The 26,075-nt window shown below is 52.2% G+C and overlaps 3 protein-coding genes across 3 annotated transcripts; 2 read left to right on the plus strand and 1 right to left on the minus strand.

Moving 5' to 3' along the window:
• Positions 1 to 528: 528 nt before the first annotated feature.
• On the minus strand, positions 529 to 11,992 carry EFCAB12 (EF-hand calcium binding domain 12). The gene is made up of 17 exons (XM_065653515.1): positions 11,983 to 11,992; positions 10,759 to 10,932; positions 9,446 to 9,507; positions 9,044 to 9,203; positions 7,982 to 8,238; positions 7,309 to 7,511; positions 6,741 to 6,829; positions 6,155 to 6,272; positions 5,691 to 5,796; positions 5,162 to 5,314; positions 4,572 to 4,799; positions 4,259 to 4,413; positions 3,390 to 3,547; positions 2,741 to 2,958; positions 1,910 to 2,123; positions 1,381 to 1,546; positions 529 to 694 (listed from the first exon to the last, which is right to left on the minus strand). Exons 1-17 carry the CDS (start codon positions 11,990 to 11,992, stop codon positions 529 to 531), a joined length of 2,637 nt encoding a protein of 878 aa, XP_065509587.1.
• Positions 11,993 to 12,972: 980 nt separating this feature from the next.
• HORMAD1 (HORMA domain containing 1) lies at positions 12,973 to 18,333 on the plus strand. Its single transcript, XM_065653767.1, has 13 exons — positions 12,973 to 13,005; positions 13,367 to 13,511; positions 13,832 to 13,895; positions 14,301 to 14,337; positions 14,689 to 14,709; positions 14,810 to 14,836; positions 15,414 to 15,481; positions 15,774 to 15,925; positions 16,514 to 16,770; positions 17,007 to 17,070; positions 17,438 to 17,514; positions 17,888 to 17,971; positions 18,253 to 18,333. The coding sequence occupies exons 1-13, from the start codon at positions 12,973 to 12,975 to the stop codon at positions 18,331 to 18,333; spliced, it is 1,110 nt and encodes a 369-aa protein (XP_065509839.1).
• Positions 18,334 to 19,785: 1,452 nt separating this feature from the next.
• GOLPH3L (golgi phosphoprotein 3 like) lies at positions 19,786 to 25,865 on the plus strand. Its single transcript, XM_065653680.1, has 5 exons — positions 19,786 to 19,857; positions 20,334 to 20,522; positions 23,322 to 23,453; positions 23,561 to 23,675; positions 24,907 to 25,865. Exons 2-5 carry the CDS (start codon positions 20,340 to 20,342, stop codon positions 25,332 to 25,334), a joined length of 858 nt encoding a protein of 285 aa, XP_065509752.1. The 5' UTR covers positions 19,786 to 19,857; positions 20,334 to 20,339; the 3' UTR covers positions 25,335 to 25,865.
• Positions 25,866 to 26,075: the final 210 nt, after the last annotated feature.

Consider the following 26,075-nt stretch of genomic DNA (forward strand, 5'->3'; position numbering starts at 1 on the left):
TGGAGGCTCTTTGGGCTCTTTTTTTCTGGGTAAAACTGGTGCCTCCAGCCACAAAGAACGTCCCGTTTTCCTCTCTCCGGTTCAGTGCTGAGTATCGTGAGCATGACGCAGATATCACCTTATCTCTGGGCACTGTTGATGGCATTGGAGACTTTTCTTTGAAGAATTAAAGCTCAGTTTCACTGCCCGAAAATCCTGTCTGTGGTATCTGGAGCCGCTGGCAGAGGGACCACAGTCCGCTCGCTCACGGCGCGGCGATTTCTTGCTAAAAAGACAAGCCAGAAACATTTCCTTGGCAAAAGGACGGTGTTTTCAGGGCTCTCCGAGGTGGGAAACGTCTCACAAACCACGTTCCCCCGCCACACCTTCAGCTTGAGCAAACACTCTTCAGTTAATCCATTTATTTTATGCGGCAGCGGGTCCCCTGAGCCGAGCGAGGGATCGCAAAGCTCTGCGCACATCTGCTGCTTGGAGAAGAGCTTCAGGTGGAGCTGGTCTTGAAAGCCAAGAGTCCTGGAGCTGGAGGGTTTAGAAGATGCAGCGGTAGGCGGGTTTGGTGGGGTGAACGCAGCTGAACAAGGGGTGCGCCCTGTCGTGCTGCTTTTCGGGGAAGTAAAGGCAGAGCTTGTCCAGGAGGTGACCCGGCCAGAAGTTATTGTCGCTTGACTTCTGTTTCTTATTCCTCCGAAGAGACCTGTGGGGAAAAAAAAAGGGGGGGAATGAAACAAAGAAGAAAAAATACGTAAGAGAGAAAAGCATGCTTTACAGAAATAAAATTCACTGCTGCTTTGAGTAAGGGCAAAAGTGAGTGTGACAACAACCAGCTCTCTGGGCTTCGCAGCGCTGCAAAGTTCTGCCCGAGCCGTGGAGGCCGTGTTGGTCCTTATGAGACAGGACTGAGGCTGGAAATGCCAGCTTGTGAAGCTTTCTTGAGAGCTGGTACATTGCCGTATCTAAACACTTTGACTGAGATAAACACACAAGATCGTGCTCTGCTTTGCAGCGTTTTTTTCCTCTCCAAAAGCTTCTCCAGCCAACCAGCCGCACCTCGAATCCTGGGGTTGGTTTTGGGCCCCTCACACCGAGAAAGCCCTTGAGGTGCTGGAGCGAGGTCAGAGAAGGGAACGGAGCTGGGGAACGAGGTTTAGATTGGAAATTTGGGAGAATTTCTTCCCCAAAGGGCTGTGGGGCGTTGGAACAGGCTGCCCAGGGCAGTGCTGGAGTCACCATCCCTGGAGGGTTGAACAGACGGAAATGAGGTTCTCAGGGACGTTTAGTACCAGGGCTGGGTTATGGGTGGACTCCATGATCTTGTGGGGCTTTTCCAACCAAAATGCTTCGATGATTCTACGACTGATCTTAAGCCCTCTTTGAACGAACCTCTTTTTCACGTTCTTGGCCTGGCTGCCGGGTTCCTGTCCCGCTCCGGAGCTGCTCCCAGCTGCGGAACCATCCGCACCCCCCATGCTGTAGTACCCCCCGGGCTGCCTGATCCTCCCGATGCCTTCTCCGTCCCTGATGATCTTGTCTCCCGGATGCAGCAATCCTGTTGGCAGAGCACAGAGGGGACAGTCGCACCTCGCCCTGCCGTCAGGAGCCCGTTCCAGCTCAGCCGCTGTAGGCGCGGCTCAGCCGCAGCCACGTCTGTTCCTGGACCTGCTGATCCCGACCTTGCACCTGCCCCATCACCACCAACTCGCCTCGCGAGCTGCAATCTTGGTTTAACCAAGCGGAACCCTTTGGTATGTCAGCCCGGCCCATGATCTTGCTGCTCGTAACCAGCCGCAGCCCCCCGAGAGCCGCAAACATGCTCCATCGGCAGCAGCCCCACCATTAGTCCTGCGCCCGGGCTTGGGACGAGCCACCAACTCGCCAGATTTAGCGCCTTCACGTCAGGGCTTGGCTTTACCTCTCTGCAGCGTTGGCTCGGTGATGCGAATGCCACGCTCCCTGCACCGCGTGGAGCTGCCCAGGTAGCTCACAAGAGCTTTCCTGCGATACCGGTCCACCAGCTCGCCCAGGTCGGTCCCCACGGTAGACAGCAGGCAGTGCTCGGCGACGGGGTCATCCCCTGATCTCGTCACGCGGCTCTTTTCTTTGCGTTCTGTGGGGCTGTCTGTGTCCTGCAAGGGAAGGGCAGGTCCTGGTGAGGATTTGGGGGGCCCCGGAGTTGCTGTGTTCCCTGCAGAGGAGCTGCAGGGAGAGATTCATCTCCGGAGTGTGTGCAAACAGTTGGTGCCCTGCAGCGGGACCTCTGGGAGCTCAGTTCCCATCCAGAGCTGGGTCTGGGGGCTCTGGATTCTGCCTGAGTTCAGCCAGCCCAAGATGCTCCAACAAAACCATCTGGGAGTACGTGAATGAGCGAGTCATCGTTATATTCCCATGCGATTGTCTTGTGCTAAGCCTCACAGCTGGACACCTTAAGGGACTAATCACCGTCCAGTGAGCAGGTCGGCTGGACGATCAGAAGACGACTCAGTCGCCAGACACAGAAACTGCTTTTTCTCCTCCTTCTCGCCAGTTACCCAGAAAATGCATTTATGTCACCCGAGTGTTCAGAAGCAAAATAAACTGTTTGAAGTTCAAGGCTCAGTGTGGCCAAGGGACAAGGAGCAGCTCATACAATAACCCCTCGCCCTTCCCTTCCCTTCCCTTCCCTTCCCTTCCCTTCCCTTCCCTTCTTTCCTTCCCCACCGTCCCCCAAACCGCCCCACATTCACCAAGGTGCAGGCACTTGTACCTTCTGCGTCCGCCTCTTCTCTCGGGAGAGTTTTCCAATCTCTTCCATTTCCTCGCAGCTCACCCGTCGCCGCTCCGGCTCAGCGATGATCGGTGGAAGGTCCAGGGATATTAACGTTCTTTTGGGCTTGGTAGGAGCATGAGGCTTCTTGCCCTTGGCTGTGGTGTCAGGAGGTGGACAGGTGGAGGTTTTGTGGGTGGTGTTCTGGAACCGAGCTTCTACACCGAGGATAGATTAAAAAACAAACAAAAAGCCCCGAGAAGCCGCCTTAGATGTTTAAGACAAAGAGGTTTGGCGTGTTGGGCTGATTTGAACTCCCAGTGGAGCTCACTGACAAATAGGCTCTTCTGAATTGGTGTTTTTCAGGTCTGCTTTGGCCGAGCTGGATGATGAATGCGAACGAACAAAACCCGGTGCAGGAGGTTAAACCGCAGGGTTCAGGCTTTGATCCCAAGCGGAACAACTGGATAACCCGTGTCCTGCAGCTGGGCTGCCCACGGTATTGCACGTTGCCCGGATCCTTCAGCTTTTCCCAGGCTTCTGGCCACTCCGCTCTAGGACAATGGGCTCAAGAAGCCACATTCTGGGCCCGCTTTGTCACTTTCTCTCTGTACAGAGATGCTTTCTCAACCCCGTGCTCTCCCCTCACCTCTTTTGGTCTCTCGGGCTTGTTCTTTCCTCATTTCCAGCCACTGCTTTTGACAGTCAATCAGATCTTCAAGCCTTATGAAGTTCCCCGGTTGTGAGGAGGTCAAGGAGATGGCGACGTCCTCCAGATCCTCGTCGCTGATGGGAACTTCGGTCTGGCAACCAAAACAGAAAATGCCAGTGGGATCAGCCAAAGCTCAAGGCTTTCCCGGAGCGGGAAGGGCGAGCTTTGCTGTTCCAGATGCTTTTGCAGAGATGCACGGCACAAAGGCCAAAGTTTCTTTGGGTTTACCAAGTGTTCGCAACTCAACCAGCCTTCTGCAACGTCCTGCAGAGCTCTCAGCTTTTATTGTGCCAAACTGCCTGGGTTTCAGGAAGATATTTTGGCTTGGACTAGAATATCAGTGAACACCTGAACTGCTAAACTCTGATAAACCTGAACGTGCTTTCCACAGCGTTGCTGAGTGGTGACTCTGCCAAGTCTGTGAGGCAATCAGAGAAGCATTTTGCTTGGAAAAGAGCTTTAAAATCATTGAGTCCAACCATAACCTAAATCTAACACTAGCCCATGTCCCTGAGAACCTCATCCATGTGTATTTTAAACCCCTCCAGGGATGGCGACTCCAGCACTGCCCTGGGCAGCCTGTTCCAATGCCCCACAGCCCTTTGGGGAAGAAATTCTCCCCAGTTTCCAAGCTCAGCCTCCCCTGGTGCTTCTGTCCCTTCCCTCCGCCCTTCAGCTCGCCCCAGGTTGTGGGAGCGACTCTCTGAGTGGAAATTGCCCCTCGCTGCAGCTGCTCCACGTGCTCTGGGTTGGCGTGAAGGAAAACAGGGCAGAGTGGCAGCAGTTCGTTATTCCTCCATCCCCCAGAAATGACTCTGATGAAATCTGCCCTCTCGATCTTCCTCCCGTCCCTACCAGCCTTCAGGAACACATCCACCATCCTCAGCTGCTGCTTCTCCAGGAGGTTTTGCAGCGTGACAAGAGCCTGGGGGTACAGTGCACAAACAAGGGGAATATTCAACTTAAAATATATCGACCCTCCCACCGGGCCAGCTGCTCTTTGGTGGTGAGCACTGAAAAGGGTTAGAAAACACCCTGCGATCACTGTTATCTGTTAATGTGCCGCCAGCTGCGGTAAAGCAGCGTCAGACGCAGTTTCCCAGGCAATTCCGTACTTACGTCCGGGCTGTCGGTCGCGGCCGCCTCGAGAGCAGCCCTCCTGTTTGCCTTTATTCTTCGCAAGTATCTTATTTCTTGAGCGCTGAGGGAGGGTTTATTGCTCAGCCATTTTTTAACGTCCCCTAAGCTTTCCAGCTCGGCTCGAAACTTCCTCCTCGCCTCAATCCAAGCCATCTGTAGATGTTCTCCTTCACCAGAGCTGGGCTCATCTTCTTCCTCCTGGGGCAGCTGCAAGACACAGGACAGAAATCTGCGGCCCGGGCTGGTTTCTAAAAGGGAGAAGCTGCTCTTGCCACAGGTGGAGCAAAAATAATGTGACGTCAGGATTTGGATGGCTGGATTGAAGTTGAAAGGCCAAGAAGGCATCGAATTATTCTGGTAGGAAAAGAGCTGTAAGATCATGGAGTCCAGCTATAACCTAAATCTAGCACTAAACAGCTGTTTGTTTTGCCTCTCTCGGCTGTTGCTCCCTCGCCCCAATTCCTCCCCGCCCTGCAATTGGGGGGAGCGATGGCGCTGGGACTCGGGGACCTTCCCAACTCGGTGCCACCCCCTCCCAGAAAACAGCGTCTCTGTTCATCCTCCCGTACCTGGGGCCCCCGCGTCTCGCCGCCGTCTCTCCCCGCTCGCAGCTGAGGCGACGTGACTGTTCCTGCCCTTCTGTTCTCTTCTTTCTCCTTCCATCTGGCTGTGGATGCCTCCAGTTTTCTTCTGCTGTTCAGCCCAAATACAGATTGTCTTTTCTACAGGAACCCAGAAATGCAATAGCAGCGGTTACTCTCATCTGTCTTTTTTTTTTTTTTAAATAACGCTCTTCTTTCTCTCATCTTCCCTTTTTTCCAGTTCCCGTTAACAGACAGTTCTCACAGATGCAACCAGAAAGCTCTTCAATGAACTAAGCCATCAAAGAGCTACCTTTTGAAAAGGGCGACGGTTCCTTTTCTGAGATGAGCAATACCCAAAACAGGTAATTGAGTGGGAAAATGAGCCATCTCTCTGGCAAAAGATCTACTCAGAATCAGCATCTGTGTATTTATTTATAGACCTCTTTCTCCTAAGACATCCCCAGCTCAGTATCTACAACTCAGTGGTACAGTTGTCCCAAGCCACCCATCGTACCTGTCCTCTCTGCCCGTGTTCGGGAGCAGGCCACGGAAACTCGGGGCTCCCAGAAGGAGATTCTCTGTGCCGCCCGCCGTCCCTGCTTGCGCGGAGTCGCAACGGCCTGAAAACACACACGGGGTGAGTCACGCTGGGCGCAGGAACAGCTTTTTCCATCAGGAAGGCTCCGGGATGCTCAGCCTGGTCGCAGAATCGTAGAGTCATTGAATCGTTTGGGTTGGAAAAGGGCTTTAAAATCATGGAGTCCAAGCGTTAACCCACCACATGTCCCTGAGAACCTTATCTCTGTGTATTTTCAACCCCTCCAGGGATGGTGACTCCAGCACTGCCCTGGGCAGCCTGTTCCAACGCCCCACAGTCCCTAGGGGAAGAAATTCTCCCAAATTTCCAACCTCAACCTCCCCTGGCGCAACTTGTGGCCATTTCCCCAGGTCCCTCAGCCGCTCTGTTTGGAGTCTCACCTGCCCGAAGACCCTTTTCTCTCCATTTCCTCCTCGGTTTCTTCCTCCGCCTCCGCTCTGGCCGGGCGGTCTGGAGAACGGCCCTTTCTCAGGAGCTGTAACACGCGATGAACGGCCACTGCGGGCGTCAAAGGAGAAAACCTCTTAGGACGGGCAGGAGGAGACGGAGATTCTGCTCTGCAATGTTAGAGCCTGTTTCAGGCTTTCAGGGGAACAATTTCTCGGCGTTGCTTACGTGTTTGGTGCACAAAAATTTGCTGTCATGGTGCATTCAACTCAAATACATTATAGTTCTGGTGTTCCCATAGAATTACAGAATCATTTGGGTTGGAAAAGAGCTTTAAGATCATGGAGTCCGAGTGTTAACCCACGCCATGTCCCTGAGAACCTCATCTCTGTGTATTTTCAACCCCTCCAGGGATGGTGACTCCAGCACTGCCCTGGGCAGCCTGTTCCAACAGCCCTTTTGGGGAAGAAATTACCCCAAATTTCCAAGGCATCTATTGTAGCGGGGCCCTAAACACCCACCAGCCATGGAGACAGGCCAATGCACGGACCTGTGCCCGGAATCGGGCGCTACCGTTACCTCCTAGTCCCATGCTGCTCAAAAGACTCTCGAATACTCTGAATTCGTCAGTGTGAGCAGCTCCTCGAGGCACTGCCCGGATCTCGAACCTGGAAATAGGAAGAAGGCACCGTTTTGAGAAAAGGGCTTTTTTTGCCAGATGAACGATGAGGTATCTACAGAGTCAACGTCGTGTCCTAGGCCGTGACAGAACAGCCATCTCGACCCAAGAAAGCATTTTGGAGATACTTTGATTCACGTGAGATTCACAAAAGGCCCAGAAACGCCACAGAATCAGGCGTCTGGTCTTCGATCTACCCTCTAAGAGCAGCTTGCCGTGTTATATTCAAAACAACGGAATCATTAGGATCTTATTCTGTGGAATGTTTGGAAAGGGAAGGAGCAGACGGAGCGTTAGGAGGGTTGTCTAAACTCCTCTGCCCAGCAGACCAGGTCCCTGCGATGAGGCAAGCTGTAAAATACAAACCACAAGCAGTAATGGAGGATGCATAACTACAGACTAAGCAAAAACAAGGATGAAATTAACTGCAAACCGGTAATTTGACCGGGCGCTACCAAACATACTCACTGTGGAAACTGGTGGACGCGGCCAAAGCGGCTCGGGGAGAAGGCGACTTCTTTGTCCGACGTGACCCATTTCTGCTGCGAGAGGGACAGGAACACCCGACGTGACCCCAGCGAAACGAGCTCAACGCTCACAACGGCCTTTCCGTAGCTCCCAGGAATTAGTGGCCTCTTGGCAAGATTCTCGCCAGGCGCCTCAGCCCCTTGCTAAAATAAAACGAGCCGCGCAGCAAATCGTCTGCCAGGGCGAGGGATGTCACTAGACGTTTTGCAAGGACAAGAGTTGGCAGCGTGAGGCAGGAGACACCTTGTTTACCAGGGAAGAAGGCAATGGAAGCCAACACGAGTCTGGGTTGCTGGCTGCTGGTTGTGGTGAGCTGGTTTGCTTTAGAATCATCGAATCACTGAATCGTTTTGGTTGGAAAAGAGCTTGAAAATCACTGAGTCCAACCATTAACCCAACCCTGGCCCTGAGAACCTCATCTCTGGGTATTTTCAACCCCTCCAGGGATGGCGACTCCAGCACTGCCCTGGGCAGCCTGTTCCAACACCCCACAGCCCTTTGGGGAAGAAATTCTCACAAATTTCCTGACCCAGCAGGTTACAGGCCAGCAGGACTCAGCTCCCCTTGCTGGGGCGTCAAACCCACTCGAAGCAGCGCTGGAAAAAAAACTTACAGTGAGCAGCTTCTCTACCACGTGTGTAGACTTGTTGAGGGTGAGTAAAAAGTCTTCGGAAAACGCCATCATCGCCGCTGTGCCCCGGATAGCGAGAGTGCCGAGGTCCTTTAGAGTGAAGTCCGCGTCTTCTCTGTTGGTGAGGATGAAGTAGAAAAAGTCGAGGGTCTCCTGCATGCAGTTCTGCACGACCGCCTCGGGATAGGGGACGTCCGAGCGGATCTTCTTGTGGCTCACGGACACTGTCTTCATCTCATCTGGGATAAAGGAGGAAGATTGTAACTCAGCAGTTAAGCAAAGTGCCACCAGCTCCCTGGTTTAATTACCTGGTACAGCTCCTTCAAGGAGCAATGGCAGAAATGATCAGAAATCATAGAATCACTGAATCGGTTTGGTTGGAAAAGAGATTTAAGATCGAGTCCAAGCGTTCCCCCAGCCCTGGCGCTACCCCCTGTCCCTGAGAACCTCATCTCTGTGTATTTAAACCCCTCCAGGGATGGCGACTCCAGCACTGCCCTGGGCAGCCTGTTCCAACACCCCACAGCCCTTTGGGGAAAAAATTACCCCAGATTTCCAACCTCAACCTCCTTCTCCAGGCCCTTCCCCAGCTCCGTTCCCTTCTCTCAACTCGCTCCAGCTCCTCAAGCTCTTTCTTTTCTTGAGAGGCCCAAAACTGACTATAATTTTCTATAATTTCCATCTCTCATTCCAGGCTTTCTACACCCGATTTTCACCCACTTTCCCACATAAAAGCAGCTCTAAGGGCTTGTGGGCATTTGCCTCCACAAGGTCCGGTGCGCTGCAAGAACAGAGCATCAGCATCATCTCAACAGCTTTATGGCTCTAATAAGCCACCATCCTACGAATCAAACAACGTGCTGGCACGACACCGGTTGCTAAAGCAGACCGTGGAGAAACGGTCTAACTAGTCCAAAATAAACGGCCCCTTTCAAGGCGTTGTTATTTGATGGCTGCGTCATCCCGCGGAGGTTCTCAGGGCACTTCTGGTGCGTCACCAAATCCCTGGACACAGGGGAACACAAATAATTTGATTTTTCTTACCAGGAACAGGAATGGAAGCGTGTTGCAGCTCACGGATCTGCGCGACGGCCTTGGCCAGCGCGAACACGGGTCTGTGGAACGTCAGCACCTCGCCGTTCTCAAACGAGAGCCATTTCTTAACGTGGAACGTCCCCAGTCCCGTCACACTGACCGCTCGGGGCTGCGGAGAGAAGAGAAGCGGCGAGAATCCGTGGGGTGAAAAAGCTGAGGGCTCGCGAGAGCTTTGTGCCCTGCTGCAGAGCGCTTTTGCGCACCCCAACCGGGCTTTTATTTCTGTATTTTTATATAAAAATACGTATTTTATGTTGCTATTTTTTAAAAAATAAATATTTTACGTCTCTCGATTTAGGGAGAAGCTGGCCTTTGGCACATTCATGGCAGATTCGGGGGGTAGGATCCCACCTTTTTCTGCATGAGCTGCTGCCGGACGTGCTCGGACACGCTGCTCCAAATAGCAACGACATCTGGAAAGCAAGAAAAAGACACCTCAAGCTGGAAGCCGGGCAGCTCGCACCCCGTCAGCGCATCTGCAGACAGGATTGTCTGGGATTATTTGGGATTCTGCTTCTTGCAGAACTTGGCTGGAAACTCATATAGAATTCACTTTGCATAGGTTTGCTCAGCGTAACTTCTGCGAGCTGTGAACTTCTAAACTTTCTGCGCTGTTAAGTAAAAAAGGCCACGGAGTCTTTGAGCTGGAGGATAAAGGAGCCGCGTCCTTGGAGATAAGGAAAGGAACAAACTGCGTCCAACGGGAGGATGTTTTGGTTACCAAGGGCTTATTTTCTCCAGCAGCGGGTGCAAAATAGCAACTCAAGGTCAGAACTTTAATCTCTGAAAATGAAAAGGTCAAATCAAGAACGGGGAGACCCCAGACTCTACTTTTGCAATTGGCCCAGAGGGACGTGTGGGGTAGAAATGTCCCAGTTTGTTTCTGCTGAGGGTCCCTGTTCAGGAGGCACCAGCTCTACGCTGCACCCGGCAAATAAATCATTTATTTTAGAAGAATCTCTGGAATCCGTGTGTCAGTCTCTGCTACGGGAAGCCCAAGGAAAAGGAGCTTCTCTAACAAGAGCAGGGGACCCGCTGCTGAGGGAAACGTGTCCATTGAGTCCAGGGGAGGCTGCGCGTCCCACGGGGACCAAACCCACGCCCCACAGCGATTTGTGCCGTTCGCTTTGTCCGCAGTGATGCCGGTCAGAGAGCTCGCAGAACCCCAGAACGTCAGGGGTCGGAAGGGACCTCGGAAGCTCATCCAGTGCAACCCCCCCGCCGGAGCAGGAGCACCCAGCTGAGGTTACACAGGAAGGTGTCCAGGCGGGTTGGAATGTCTGCAGAGAAGGAGACTCCACAACCTCCCTGGGCAGCCTGGGCCAGGCTCTGGCACCCTCACCGCGAACAAGTTTCTTCTCCTATTCAAGCGGAACCTCCTGTGTTCCAGTTTGCACCCATTGCCCCTTGTCCTGTCACTGGCTGTCACCCAGAAGAGCCTGGCTCCATCCTCCTGACACTCCCCCTTTCCATATTGATCCCCATGAATGAGCTCAGCCCTCAGTCTCCTCTTCTCCAGCTCCAGAGCCCCAGCTCCTCAGCCTTTCCTCGGCAGGGAGATGCTCCACTCCCTGCAGCATCTTGGTGGCTGCGCTGGACTCTCTCCAGCAGTTCCCTGTCCTGCTGGAACCAAGGGGCCCAGAACTGGACACAAGATTCCTCACCCGTGACCGAAAGCTCCTTGAGGGTGGGGAAGGTGACGGTGCTGCGGCCGCCGGCCTGGCTGCTGAGCTCGATGTTGGTGACCAGCGCTCCCAGGTCCGTCATGTTGTCACTTCGGCTCAGCGCCCGCGCCCGCCGGGGGAAGGATTTTGATGTTTCCGACTGGGAAGTGAAGTCTGGGGAGCGACACCGTGATGAGGAGGGGTCTCTGTGACACGGGCTGCGGTCACCGAGGGACGCGCCAGCGTCACCCCGACCCGGCCGGGTTTGGTCCTGAGGCCAGAACGGGGAGAAAAAACGGCCGCAAGTTGCGCCAGGGGAGGCTGAGGTTGGAAATTTGGGGTAATTTCTTCCTCAAAGGGCTGTGGGGCGTTGGAACAGGCTGCCCAGGTGGAGTCGCCATCCCTGGAGGGGTTGAAAATACACAGAGATGAGGTTCTCAGGGACATGTGTAGTGCTGGGGGGGGAACACTTGGACTCCATGAGCCTGAGGGGCTTTTCCAACCAAATTTATTCTACGATTCCACGATTCTGTGACCATCCCGCCGCTGCCAGCCGTTTGTGAAGTCACCGCCCTCAGTGGTTGCACCTTGAGGCAAGTTTTGGTGATACTGACACGGAAATTTAACCTTTCACCAACGGGACAAGGGGTGACGGTTTTGAATTAAAAGATTCAGGCTGGATATAAGGAAATTGTTGGCCCTGAGGGTGGTGAGAGCCTGGCCCAGGTTCCCGGGGAGGTGGTGGATGAACCATCCCTGGAGACATCCCAGGCCAGGCCGGACGGGGCTCTGAGCAACCTGAGCGGGTGCAGATGTCCCTGCCCATGGCAGGGGGGGCACTGGGGGAACTTTAAACGTCCCTTCAGCCCAAACTCTCCTATAATTCCATGAAATGCAGCCACCGTCACCAGCACTTGGAGTTGCCCTCACGCCCAAACAGCGCAAGCGCTTGCATCAAAACAGTGAGGCAAAACAACTTCAGAAGGTCTTCACGTGCGGTCGAGGCGCTCACTAAAACTTTTTATTTACATTTATTTACATAAGACCCACAGGGTGGCTTAAATACGCTTCAGAATGATAGAATCATTTTGGTTGGAAAAGACCCTTAGCGAACAACCGCGAATAACTTTCGCCTTTAGCCGGACTAAAGAGCCGAGAGCCTGGCAACGCGCTGCTTTAACCCCCCCGAGCAGGCTGAACTTAAACCCGGCGGCGCCGCTCAACCCGCCGCCATTTTGCGGAGTGAGGGGGAAAAGGCGCGTCCCGCCCGGCGCTGCGCACGGCCCGCGGCGCGGCCTGCCGGGCGGCTAAGCCACGCCCCCCGCTTTGCACACGGCCCCTCGCCCTATAAAAGCCGAGGGGGGGGCGAGCGGCGCCTGTCAGTGAGGCGGCGCCTGTCAGTGAGGCGGGTCGGGCGCTCGGGGTTTTTAGGCAGGGCCGTGAGCCTTGCGCGCGTTTCTTCCACATCCTGTGGGGTTTTACCCTCTGTTCTTGTGTTGTGGCTCAGTTTGTAGGTGCCCTTTGTACACTGAGGAGGCAGGTTGTGCCTTCTAGGGGTGACAGTGCTGGGAAGGGGCTCCCCCAGTTGTGCGTTTCAGCCACAGAGCGAGGTCAGGCGGGTTGGTGAGGGCTCAGTTCCTGCTCAGACCCGCTTAATAAAGGCGTTTTGCGCGTTTTGGGGCATGGAAACACTTCATTTTTATAAGGCTTGTGGTGCTGAGGGTTAAAGACTGGATCAAAACATGGCTCAACAAGAAGAGCAGCTGGAGAGGGGTCTCAGTCCCCAATAATTATTACATTTACCATTTGCACATAATATTACATACTAGTAATTATTACAGGGGAAAACAGCCTCAGCCTGGAGGTGTTTTCCGAAGGCTTTGGCTGGAGGTGACTTCAATGTGGGGACCCTCTGCTTAGATTATTCTGATAATCTGTTAGACTGGGTTATCACTTCAGGGCGTTGCTTTTAAAGGCTCGTATTTCATATAAATAGACACACAATATTCTAATTATCGCATGCTGCAACCGTACTGAGGGCTGTGCTGGTGTTAGAATCAATAATGCTGGGGGTTATTAGATGAACCACCCCTGCTCTGCTTCCTTAAAATGACAAGATTTATTTGGTAGGGATTGATTGCGCGGGAGGCGTTTGTAGGTTCAGGTGCGGTCTCGTTAATGCCGACGTTTTATTAACAGGAGAATATCTGCGAAATGGCAACGGCTCAGAAGCAGAGGAATTGTGCGGTATGATTTCCTTGGGTGTTTTATCACAGCGTGTTCTTTGAATTGGAAAAATCGGTGAATTTTAGCTGAAATAGCACACCCAGCTGCTTTGTACTTATTCACTTGGAAACTACAGGCTAATTCATGGTCATAACTATGGATGAAGATGCTTAATAGAAAATACTTTGAGCTTTGTGGTCATGCACGCGTGTCCTAAAAACACAATAACACCAAGCGTTAGGAACACGTTTATAAATGACAAACCCAAAACTTTTGAATTAAATCAAAATTAAGCGGGCGTTGGGCCGGGTTGTAGACCGTGCGGGTTCGTTGCCGTGTGCAGAGATCGATCTTTTTTAATTTTTTTAAATGGAATTTGCAGAGCGCGGTTGTGTTTCCCAGCAAGATCTCCACGGAGCAGCAGTCGCTGATGCTGGTGAAGCGGCTCTTGGCTGTGGCCGTGTCCTGCATCACCTACCTCCGAGGGATCTTCCCCGAAAGCGCCTACGGAACCAGATACATGGACGGTAACGCGCTGTTTTCTTTGCAAACCCCATCCTTGCAGGGTTGTTAACGAGCGTTTTGTAAAGCTGCTTATTCTTCTAAACACATGGCCAAAGCCATTTTTAATGACTAATCGAAGCTGCGCTAACGCATTCATCATTTAATTTCGTTAGATCGTCGTGGTGCTAACTCAGCAATTAAAACTACGCTTACACCTGTCAATAATGTGAATTTTAGCCTGCTTTTGCTATAAACCTTTAGGGAATGAGCTGTGCTTTCCTAGCAATGTAGTTGCATTTTGTCCTCAGTAAATACGCACGTGTTTTTTTTCTTATTTTTTGAGATGTTTGCGTCAAAATTCTGAGGGAAGACAAGAATTGTCCTGGCTCCACTCAGCTGGTGAAATGGTACGTTAATTAATTACCGCGCATACGTATAACACTTCCGGAGCATGGGAATTCTGAAAGATGAGATACTGGCGTTTAGCTGAAGTATTTATTTATAACCTGATTACCGGATACATGTGTTAGGTGCTTAAAATGGTAGGTGTACAATTGCATTATGTTCTTACTGAAAAAGTATTTTCTTACGGATTATATTACATGCTGCAAAAAGCTCAGGATGATTTGGTGTTACAAAGTCATTGCTTGTATCATAACTAATACGATAGAATAACGGAATAAATGTTATTTTTTTGTTCTAATATATTAAGGCTAAGTACAATAATTTCATTTTTGGGGCTAATTCGTTGAGTCGGAAGCAAAGCAAATGGAAATTAGCAGTAGATGGATAATATTATTTGATTTTTTCAGGATGTTAGGGTGCTATGACGCCTTGCAGAAGAAATATGTAAGTCTTCCAGTATCATTGAGCTATTTTAAATGCATCAAAACATTGATTTAAGTCCATAGCTCTGCTTTAGTATGTTAAAGCAGTTGGCTACGGTGTGGGATGCACAGGCATTTCCAGATAACGTTCTTGGTAAAACACTTCGAGTCAGGGCTATGTCGGGTTTTCCTTCTGTTACTAAGTCCTTTATTAAACAGAAAAGGAGCCAAACACGAAGAGGTTTCTCTTCAAGCAGGCCCCGATTGTCTGGTTTGGTTCCCAGAGCTAGAGAAAGAAAGCAGCTTGGTGAGCAGAGATGAGCTACAAATACATTTAATGTTCTTTTTCTCTCTCTAATTACGCTTCCGACAGCTGAGGATGATTGTCCTGGCAGTGAGTATCTTGGAAATGGAAGAGACGTGGGTTTTTAGGGAGATGCTTACAGAAATGTACAGTTCTCACTCTGCTTTTTCTCTTTATTTTAAAAATACAGGTCTACACTCATCCAGAAGATCCTCAGGTAAATCTGCTGGAATATTTTACCATCTGAACAAAGACAGCAGGGACATAGTGAAGTGTGAACACAGGCAATAGCACTCAAAATTCACATTAATGCACATTGAAGAAATACATCTTAAAATGCCAAGTGTAAGAATTGCCGAGTAGCGAATTGCCTTTGGATTTGTAGCGTCAGGTTGTTCTCAGGCCAGTGTCGGCGCAGAGTTAAGTCCCGTCGAGATGCATCGGCCGAACTCTGCGTAATGAATTGATGGAACTTTTAATTAAGTTTTAACGAACTGCTGGGGGTCACCGCGTCTGTTCCATGTGCGAAATGTTTTCATAGGGATTAAAACGCCAACGAATACTCTTAAAAACTTCCGCTGATGTTTCGAAATATTCGATCGTGGTGATTCCTGGAAAATTAACGTAGATTAATTTAATGCCAATTCTGTCCATTAATCCTGTTAATTGTTCCCGCGTTAGGAAGCTGTGTTCAGTGCGTGTGAGTGGCTCGGGCAGGAGCTGGGCTGTCGTTATTTTATTTAATTACTAGACAGAATCAGCAGTAGTTTAACGATGACGGGATTTCCTTGCAGACAATTACAGAGTGTTACCACTTCAAGTTCAAGTACACCCACAACGGGCCCCTCCTGGATTTCAGCAGGTGAATTTATTCCGCTCGGTGGTTTTACGCTCCGTTTGCATGCAGCAAAAACTCAGCATTTTGTCCTTTTGCCGTTGCCTTTTTTAATTCTGGGTCTCCAGAGTCATTTTATCAACATGTATTTTTTTCAACATATATCTTTAGCTTAGTGAACCATTTTGACAGATTGCGCTTGTGTTTTTAAATATCTGCTCAAAAGATGATTGTTGGTGTTAAACGGTCACGTATCTTAGTGCCAGAAGCCGTTCACTCCGTGTAAAATAAAATAATGTAAGTATTTGTCGGTTTTTAGTAAGGATAAAAGGAACGATGGCACGATCACGTGCGCGGACACCAAGAAAGCGAGTATCCTGCTCATCCGCAAGATCTACGTGCTGATGCAAAGTCTGAGCCCGCTGCCCAACGACGTGTGCCTGACCATGAAGCTGTTTTATTACGATGAAGGTAGAGTTCCTGTAAAACCTGGATCGATTGAGCCAGACGTTGGAAAACAACACAAAGAAACACTTTAGCGTATCACCTTTATGGTTGCTGGGCCTTGTTGAATTGTTGGTTTGCGTGGGTCTGTTGCTCGTGACAAGTCGTAAAATCCAACGGATTTGGTTTTGCTGTGGAAACACAATCTTGTTCCCGGCTTCGTTGGTGCATTTAAAAAAATAAATGGAGTTTTCCTGAGTATACGAGGATGTATTAATAGCATGTTTGCCAGACTAGTTCTAGTTGGGACGACTATTTAAACATCCAGCCTTGCTTTCAAAGTGGTTTATTGCTTTGTGATAAAAATAATCTGAACTTCTAGCACATTTCTTTGCATGTACAGGCTCTTTCAAATAGTTTTAATTGAGTTTTGCCTCTTGCGTAAGGGAAAACTTCATTTAGTGCAAGTTGAATGTTGATTATTCTCCTCCCCACGCACTTTTTTTTGTTTGTTTGAGGGGGAAAAGAGTCTTTAAAAATGAAATATGACAAGATTTAAAGGTAATTTAGAAGAAGGTGTTTTATTCCACCGCAGTGACTGGGTTTTTCTGGCAGTGACGCCGTCCGATTACCAACCGCCCGGATTCAAGGAGGGCGAGTGCGAGGGGATGGCGTTTGAGGGGGAGCCCCTGCACCTGAACGTGGGCGAGGTGCCCACCGCCTTCCACATGCTCAAGGTCAAAGTCACGACCGAAAAACAGCGCATGGAAAGCGTGGACAAAAGCATCTTAAAGCAGGGGGACAACAATGTCCCTCTGCAGCCGCTCGGGGCGGACGGGGACGAGCCAGAACGCGAGAACCGGGACATGAATGTAAGAGCGCAAATATTTTGTTAGTGTTTTTTTACTCTTTTTTTTTTTTTTTGATAGTTTAATTAACCGTGTGCTTTCATTAATAACGCTGAGCTGGTCGGTACGTTCCATGTCCAATTCAATTATTCTTCAGTTTGTTCCACTGAGAATCCACCTCATAAGTTCAGGCCCCAAGAATCTGAGCACAAACCCTCTCGGTTGTCTGCAGGAAGTGATAAATCTGTTTCTTAATCTAGGAGGATCCCGTCTTGGATAACAAAGTGGAAGAAAGGAATAATATAAATATTTCAGAAACTCAAGGTAACATTTATGGAGATTTTTTCAAGTCTCTTGGGTTTGTGCCTCTTTTTTCCTAATGTTACTAAAAGGAAACCCCAGTTTTCTGACGCAGACCGCTATATTCAAATTTACACCCTATTTTCTGCACGTACGTCGCTATGTCTTTATTTCCTATTGTGGCTTTGTTCTGCGAAGCACTTTGTTAGCAAATGCATGGTTTGTGCTAAAATTCTCATCTTCCGTTTCATTTCCATCAGATATGCTGAATTTAATGGGTTTTATATTTAGAAGCAAACGTTGCCTCTTGCGTCCCGTGTTGTTGAGGCTGGGAAGAGGTTGCGAGCGTGGTGTCAAAAATGTGTTGTATTATTTTTAACGACTTGTACAGAACCAAATTTAACTTGTGAAGAGGACAAAGTGACGAGGGCTGGAGGGAGCCAGAATCTGGGCGTTTCCAATCCTCAGGTATGAGAACCGCGCTCTGTCGTCTTAACCTTTTACTTGAGCTTTTGTGGAGCTTCTTGCCTACTTGGAGTAGGTAATTTGCTAGAGGTTTATTAGCAGCATTTTCAGCAGTAAAATGCCTTCACACTTTTATTTTCCAGTGTTTTTCTAAAGAGATAGCAAAAGGCTGTTCCTCTGTGGTAGAGTTTTCACACCAAGCAGATGGTCTGACTGTTATTAAGAGAAACGTAACGTAATTAAGAGAAATGGGAACATGATTTCCATGTTTATAAACCGCCGTAGCTACACATTCTGCCTAATAGAAGTTTCCCTGCTAATCCTGACAGACCCAAACTGGTTTCAAGGTTGATTAAGACTATTTTCTAATTTTTAGGTCGATCATTTGGCGAGGAAGACGTCTGAACTTCGTATGTCAGAGAGCAGGACAAGAAGCGGAAAGATATTTCAAACCAGCACTGTTAGTGCCGCTTTTTTCTCTAGTTCTTTCTATTTCTGTTCTTCTTTAAGTCTTTTTCTGTTCCAAACAGTAAGTAAAACTCTAAGCTTTAATACATTTCACATTGACAGAATGAAATTCTCACAGTTTTTAAAAATTCCCATTAAACTCAACACATTTGGATTCTTAGTGTCAGGAAAAAGAAAAAGAGTTAAAAGCTGAGTGTTGATGTAATGAACACAAATCCCGGATTGCACACGTTCTGTCCCCACTCAGGAAAGTATTTATTTTTCCCTTGGCAGGTTCATCATTTTGAACTCTCCTTGAGTCAGGATGTGCTGCCGAAAAGGAGGAAGATCAGCGAACCAAAGGAGCAGTTTTAGATCGCTCACACCGTTTGTCTCTACACAATGTCGTTCAATGTCAGTGTTCGTATTTAAATATCTTTTTAGGCATCTTTTCTGTTCTATTTGTAGTCAAAATGGAGAGAATTTTAAGGCAAGAAAAATCTGTCAAGAAAGCCCAGCTGAAGAAATGAGAATTTTCTGGTTTTAGAGGCGGTCGTACCCCATCGGGAAGGACAGAAGGGACCTGACTACGGACGGGACGGAGAAAATTTCTGTCACAAAGGTGATTTGGGGGGATTTGATTCCCTGCTTACAACTCATTTAAATCCTGATGGCGCTCATGTAACCTTCAGTACCCAAACCACGACATTTTACTGGTAATTTTGGGCTGTATTTCAAAGCTGAGGGGGCCACAAAACCCCTCAAGTCTTGGGTTAAGTTCCGGTGCTTTATGCTCGGTTCAGGAGGGCTGTGTTAGTTACCACAATATTACTTTTTTTGGTTTTACTGCTGAAACAGTTTAGGGTGGTTTGATTCTTTGCAGTTCGTCCAGACTCAAGTGAAAAACAAGAATTCTTCATACCTTTAATTACATGTTTCATGCCAAAACACAGGAATTTCTGTACAGCTGTGGTGAGACGTATGGATTTAATTACAAACGAAGCCACGTTAGGGATCTATTATAACGGTGTGAGATTATTTGAAGAAACCTTTATGTACTTAAAATGATTGCAGAGGTTGGATGCCACAGTTGCGCTTTTTTGTGTTAATTTTTCCTGTCCAACAAATGAACCGAAGCTGCTAGAGCTGCCGCTGTCTTTAGGTGGGGATGGCTGAGCATTTCTTGACATTTTTGACTTCAGAATACCATTTTATCACTCCTCAATTAAAAACGACGTTAATACGTAGTGTCTGTGTATGTGCTCGACGTACGTTTGGCGACTTTAGCAAAAGGTGGGGAAGACTTGGGGGGCTCTGGTGGTCCTGGGGCGCCAAAATCACCTCGGAACACAAAATGGCGGCGCCAGGATCGCCTCAGGGCTCAAAATGGCGGCGCCAGAATCACCTCAGGGCTCGCCATGGCGGCCGGGGGGGTGGCGGGATCACCTCACAGCAAGGGCTTGGGGAGCTGGAGTGAGCTGAGAGAAGGGAACGGAGCTGGGGATGGAGGTTGAGGTTGGAAATTTGGGGTAATTTCTTCCCCAAAGGGCTGCGGGGTGTTGGAACAGGCTGCCCAGGGCAGCGCTGGGGGCGCCGTCCCTGGAGGGCTTGGACAGACACAGAGATGAGGTTCTCGGGGACGTGTTTGCTGCCAGGGTGGGTTGTGGGTGGACTCGAGGGGCTTTTCCAAGGGCTGATCCACGACCTGCGGGCCGTGTGAGGAACGGCTGACAGAGGCGGGGTTGTTCGGGGAGGAGGAGGAAGAGGAGGAGGAGGAGGCGGGGAGGAGGAGGAGGAGGAGGAGGAAGGGCAGGGAGGGAATCCCGCCCACCCCGCGGAAGCTTTTCCTCTCCCGGCCCGAAGTTTGATCGCAGGGAAGGAGCGGGGGCAGATTTTGGGGTAAGATCGGGGAAAACACAAGCCCGGGTTTTATTTCTCAGCCCTGAAACTCCGGGGGAGGGGGGGGCGGCCACGCTTTTTCCTCCCTTTTTGCCGTTTTTGAATAGTTTTGCACAGTTGTGAGGTGGTGGTGGTGTGGGGTGCGGGCGGGTGTCAGGGTTGGCAGCCCAGGGCTGCGAACCGGGCGGCGTGAGTTGCTCGAGGTGAGTAGGGGCTGCAGGGGCTGAGGAAGATGCTCCTTCTTCATCATCGCCCCGGGACGCTGCCCGGCGTCCCCTGCCCTGACCTCGGCTTCTTTGTGGGCTTCCCTGGACGTGCCATCGCCTCCTTTGGCAACCGACTCTTGTACAGGCCGAGCCAAAAACGCCGGGGTGGAAGGAGCGCGCGTGGCCCGTGTCCTGTGTGCCTCCCGGGGCTGGTGTCTCAGCCTCCACGGTGTTCCCAGAGCCGCGATCGTCTTGTCCCTCCCGCCGCAGGAGGACATGACGACGCTGACGCGCCGGGGCCGCCGCGCCGAGGCGGGACGGGGCTCGGACAAGAAGCCGGACGGCGAGGACGAGGCGGCTGCGGACAGGGAGCTGAGCGAGGACGACGCCGACGGCTCCAAAGACATGCGGCTGACGCTGATGGAGGAGGTGCTGCTGCTGGGGCTGAAGGACAAGGAGGTGAGAACGTGGCCCCGGCAGTGCCGCCGCGGGGTCCCCAGCAGGAGAAGGGGTCGTACGAGTTCCTCTGGAGCCTCTTCTGCAAAGCTCAGCGCAAACCGCCTTCATCTGTAGCGTAAGCTGAGCTGTCCAGGCCGCAAACCGTGTCCCGACAGCTCGGCCACGGGGTCGGTCAGAGGCAACGGGTGCCTTATAGAGCCCTAGAATCATTTGGGATGGAAAAGAGCTTTAAAATCATGGAGTCCAAGCGTTAACCCAACCCTGGCCCTGAGAACCTCATCTCTGTGTATTTTCAACCCCTCCAGGGACGGTGACTCCAGCACTGCCCTGGGCAGCCTGTTCCAACGCCCCACAGCCCTTTGGGGAAGAAGTTCTCCCAAATTTCCAACCTCAACCTCCCCTTGAGGCCGTTTCCTCTGGTCCTGGCGCTTGTTCCTGGGGAGCAGAGCCCGACCCCCCTGGCTCCAAGCTCCTTTCAGGCAGTTCAGAGAGCACAAGTTCTCCCCTCAGCTCCTGTTCTTCACTTTGCTAAACACGGATGTGAAAAGCGGCCGGGGCGCTTCTAGGGATGACAGTGGCACAGGAGAACCTTAAACCCGGGGTTTTTAGCTCTGTTTTTTTAGCATTCTTCCCGGCCACCTGCAGAAAAGAGGCGCTGGGGGCGTCAAAGCCGCGGTCGATGGGCCACCTTCTCCTCATCTGCTTCTCTGGGCTGAAATTGAGCCCCTGGGAGGTACCTGAACTTTTTTATTTCATTTTTTTTTCTCCGTAGGGCCCCGTTTCTGCTCGGCTCACGCGCAGCCCTGGCTGTGCGAGCGCCAGAGCTCGTACCTGCCCCGTTAACAAACCCGGGGCAGGCCTGGGCTGCGCCGAGCCAGGCAGCGAACAGCAGGAGATGTTCTCTTTGCAGAACGTCACGCAAATCTTTCGGAGCAAATATTTGAGAGCGGGCGGCGCGGTCCGCTTCCCTCCTGCGCTGGGTTTAGTGTCCTCGCTGTGGGTAACGTATTCCTGGGAACGGCCCTGCGGCCTCCGGGAATCCGGGAGAGCACAATAGAGGGAAAATAAAACACTTTTCACACTTTATTTATTTTTTTTTCCGCCCTGCTCTGCCGCATTCCTCCATCCCACAAGGCAGGACAAAGGCAGCGCTCCCAGCCCTTGCGTTTCTCCATCGCTCGTGCTTTGATGATTGGAAGAAACCGCAACAATTTTCGCCAAATCCGACGAGCTCGCAGCATAATTTCATTATTTTAACTTCCAATCTAGCAGGACGTGGCTGCGCGCCCTCCTGGCGTTTCAAACCGGCCTGATTCCAGAAGTTAAAATTAACCCGGGAGCTTTTGATTTGTTTGATTTCAGACCCTTTATCATTTTCTAGGGGTAAGTTCCAGCCCAATGAATGGAAACGCACGGTCGCCTCCACACCCTTTTCTGGACAACTTGTTCCTAAAGGGTTTGTGCAAAACAAAACCAGCGTGGAAATCGGCAGGGCAGGGGTGAAAGGTTCCTTTGTCTTTCTTCACAAGGAAACGAAGAAAGCAAATAAAGATTTAAATTTCATTTATGGTTCTCTGCGCTACGCAAGCTGAGGAACCCGGTGTCCGTATGCGCTGAATAAACACGCGCTGGGGAGAAGATTTTACCTATAGGGACTGTAAAACCTTCCGTGTGGGAGGGCCGTGTGTTCTCAGCCGCTTTTTTCCCTTCGGAAGAGGTTTAAGTTGTTTCGTTGGTGGCTTTTAAACCTTCAGTTTCTGTCCTCTTGGCCGCTGACCCCTCTCATCCTCTTCTTCCTCCATCTTCACTTCCCCGGACTGAAAAACCAAGGGACAAGTGATAGGACCAGAGGAAACGGCCTCAAGTTGCGCCAGGGGAGGCTGAGGTTGGAAATTTGGGAGAATTTCTTCCCCAGAGGGCTGTGGGGCGTTGGAACAGGCTGCCCAGGGCAGTGCTGGAGTCACCATCCCTGGAGGGGTTGAAAATACCCAGAGATGAGGTTCTCAGGGACATGGGGGGGTTAACGCTTGGACTTGATGATTTTCAAGCCCTTTTCAAACCCAGACGATCCTGAGAGTCCCTGGTTGCAGCCCCCCCGCAGCAGCGATGTCCTCCTGGTGTCCCCCCGTGGCCAGGACCTCGCCCAGGGAAAGGAGTCATTTTTTTCTCATTCTTGCTCTGATTTTTTACGGCCCGGGGTTGGGCGGCTGCGGGTGCAGCAGGACGGGCACGGCCCCTGTTGCGCAATGTTTGCAGGGAGGGGTTGGTCGGAGCTGCCGGATGCTTCTCACCTGGCCAGGAAAATATTTTTTCTCCTATTTGAGAGCCCAGCGCAGGGACGCGAAGATGCTGAGGGGTCTGGAAAGGCTGAGAGAGCTGGGGCTGTTCAGCGGGAGAGGAGGAGCTGAGAGGGGCCTGGTTGATGGGACCAATATCTCAGGGTGGGTGGCAGAGGGTGGACCAGACTCTGCTCAGTGCTGCCCAGCGACAGGCCGAGGGGCGACGGGCACAGACTGAAACACGGGAATTTCCACCCGAACGTGAGGAGAAACTTCGGTGCTTTGAGGTGCCGGAGCCTGGACCAGGCTGCCCAGAGCGGCTTGGAGTCTCCTCTGGGGACATTCGAACCCGCCTGGATGTGACCCTGTGTGATCTGCTCCGGTGACCCTGGACCGGGGGATCTCCAGAGGTCCCTCCAACCCCAGCCAGGCCGGGGTCCTGTCACCGGGGTTTGGGGGCTCAGCAGAGCTCCTTCTTCATCTTTCTTCACCACTTTCTGCCCGTCCTCTCCCCACCCAGGGCTACACGTCCTTCTGGAACGACTGCATCTCCTCGGGCCTGCGCGGGGGGATCCTCATCGAGCTGGCCCTGCGCGGCCGCATCTGCCTGGAGCCGCTGTCCCTGAGGAAGAAGAGGCTGCTGGAGAGGAAGGTGACGCTGACAGAGGAGCTGGTGGCTCCCAGAGCCTCCGGGGCTCCGGCCGCTGCCGTCCCCTCGGTCCCGCTTGACGCCGCGTTTGCCGCTTTTGTCCCTTCCAGGTGCTCTTGAAGTCGGACGCGCCGACCGGCGACGTCTTGCTGGACGAGACCCTGCGGCACATCAAGGCCACGGAGCCGGCGGAGACGGTGCAGACCTGGATCGAGCTGCTGACGGGTATGGGCCGGGCGGAGACGCCATCTTGGGGCTCCGTCCCTGCAGCCTGTCTCCTCGGCCACAAAGTCACAGAAAACAGATGGTTTGGGTTGGAGGGCCCTTCCCAGCCCCCCCAGTGCCCCCCTGCCATGAGCAGGGACATCTGCACCCGCTCAGGTTGCTCAGAGCCCCGTCCAGCCTGGCCTGGGATGTCTCCAGGGATGGTTCAGCCACCACCTCTCTGGGAACCTGGGCCAGGCTCTCACCACCCTCAGGGCCAACAATTTCCTTATATCCAGCCTGAATCTTTTAATTTAAAACCATCACCCCTTGTCCTATCACCTGCTAAGTCTGTCCCCATCTTTTAAGTCCTCCATCCCTCTCCCTCTCTTCGCTGGCGATGGGCAGAACACCGACAGCAGGAGATGGCTCGATGTGGGGACAGGGGACAGCTTTCTGGTTTTTTTTTCCTATTGGAAGCTCAGGGGAAGACTCAGACCTTGCTCCCCGTTGCCTCTTCTATTTCATGACGCATCTTCACCAAGTCTGGGGTCCAAAGTCCTGGGTGGAAGGAGGTTCCCAAAGGGACGTGCCCTGGGCTGCTGTGCCCAGCGGCCACTGGCAGCTTTGCGGGTCAGAGTCCGGCCAAGGGGCCAGAAATGGCTCCTGCAGCGGGGACAAGCGCTGGCGCTGCGCTGGGAGCAGCGGGGGCGCTGGGCTGGGCTGGCAGAGCCCCGGTGGAGCGGAGTTAAACGGGGTCTGGTGTTGGTGACAGCGGCTGAACGTGAGCCGAGGTGGCCACCAGCACCCTGGTTGTACCAGCACCGGTGTGGCCAGCGGGACCGGGGCAGCGACCGGCCCTGCCTGGGAATGGGGAGGAAAACCGTGAATCCTGGGGGCGGGTTTGGGCCATCACCTCAGGGTCAAAATGGCAGCCAGCGGGGTGGCGGGATCACCTCATGACAAGAAAGAGCTTGAGGAGCTGGAGTGAGCTGAGAGAAGGGAACGGAGCTGGGGAAGGGGCTGGAGAAGGAGGTTGAGGTTGGAAATTTGGGAGAATTTCTTCCCCAAAGGGCTGTGGGGCGTTGGAACAGGCTGCCCAGGGCAGCGCTGGAGTCGCCATCCCTGGAGGGGTTGAAAATACCCAGAGATGAGGTTCTCAGGGCCAGGACTGGGTTAATGGTTGGACTCCACGATCTCGAGGGGCTTTTCCAACCAAGACGACCCGATAATTCGCCGATTCTCCCCACAGGAGAGACCTGGAACCCCTTCAAGCTGCAGTACCAGCTGCGCAACGTCCGCGAGCGCATCGCCAAGGCGCTGGTGGAGAAAGGCATCCTGACCACCGAGAAGCAGAACTTCTTGCTCTTCGACATGACCACCCACCCCGTCAGCAACGCCACCGAGAAGCAGCGCCTGGTCAGGAGGCTCCAGGAGAGCGTCCTGGAGCGCTGGGTGAACGACCCGCGCCGCATGGACCGCCGGACGCTGGCGCTGCTGGTGCTGGCCCACTCCTCCGACGTCCTGGAGAACATTTTCGCCACCTTGGCCGACGATAAGTACGACGTGGCCATGAACAGGACCAAGGACCTGCTGGACGCCGACCCCGAGGTGGAAGCCGCCAAAGCCGGCGGCGCGGAGATGATCTGGGCTGTCCTGGCGGCTTTTAATAAGTCCTAAACAAGCCGCCGAGCCCCCGAAACACAGAATTTTGGGGATGTTTGGGGATGGACTTCCCACTGCTCAGCTCGGGGGGGCCCAGCGCTGGCTGGTGGGGCAGGAACGGAGCGGCAGAAATGGGCCAAATCAGGGCAGAAACGGGGCTGTGGAGCCACCCGGTTGTCCCCGTGGGTCCCGCTCGCGGGTCTCGGCTTTGAGCCGCTCGGGTGGCGCAGGTGACGTGTCCTGGGACAGGGGGCGGGTTTGGGGGTGTCCAGTGCGCTGGGTGGCACTGGGTGACACTGGGTGACGTTGGGCTTGTGTCACCTTCGAGGAGCAGCTCTGCAAAGCCCATGGAGCCCTGTGTCCCCTCCCCGGGCACTGTCTCCCCTGCCTGTGTCCCCCAGGGCGCTGTCACCCCCCGGCTGCGTCCCCTGGTCTCTGTCCCCCCCCGGGCTGTGCCCTGTCACACACTCTCTAGCAAGAGAAAAAGTTTAACTGTGATTTTATATATATTTTTTTTTAAATTATTCCCCCACCACTTAAATCATTTCGCTGTATTTTTCTGTATTTTAACGTATGTCTCGGTATTTAAACCTATTTCTCTATATTTAAACCTATTTCTCTGGGTGTCTAAATCCGCCGCCTAAATCCAGCCGCCCCATCTAATGACGGGCTTTGCATTTGGGGCGGGGGGGTGTCCCCTGTGTCCCCAGAGGTGCTGGTGGCACCTGTGTCCCCACACTCGCTGCGGGTGACACC

The sequence above is a fragment of the Caloenas nicobarica genome, chromosome 31 (assembly GCF_036013445.1).
Source record: "Caloenas nicobarica isolate bCalNic1 chromosome 31, bCalNic1.hap1, whole genome shotgun sequence".
NCBI classification, from domain to species: domain Eukaryota; kingdom Metazoa; phylum Chordata; class Aves; order Columbiformes; family Columbidae; genus Caloenas; species Caloenas nicobarica.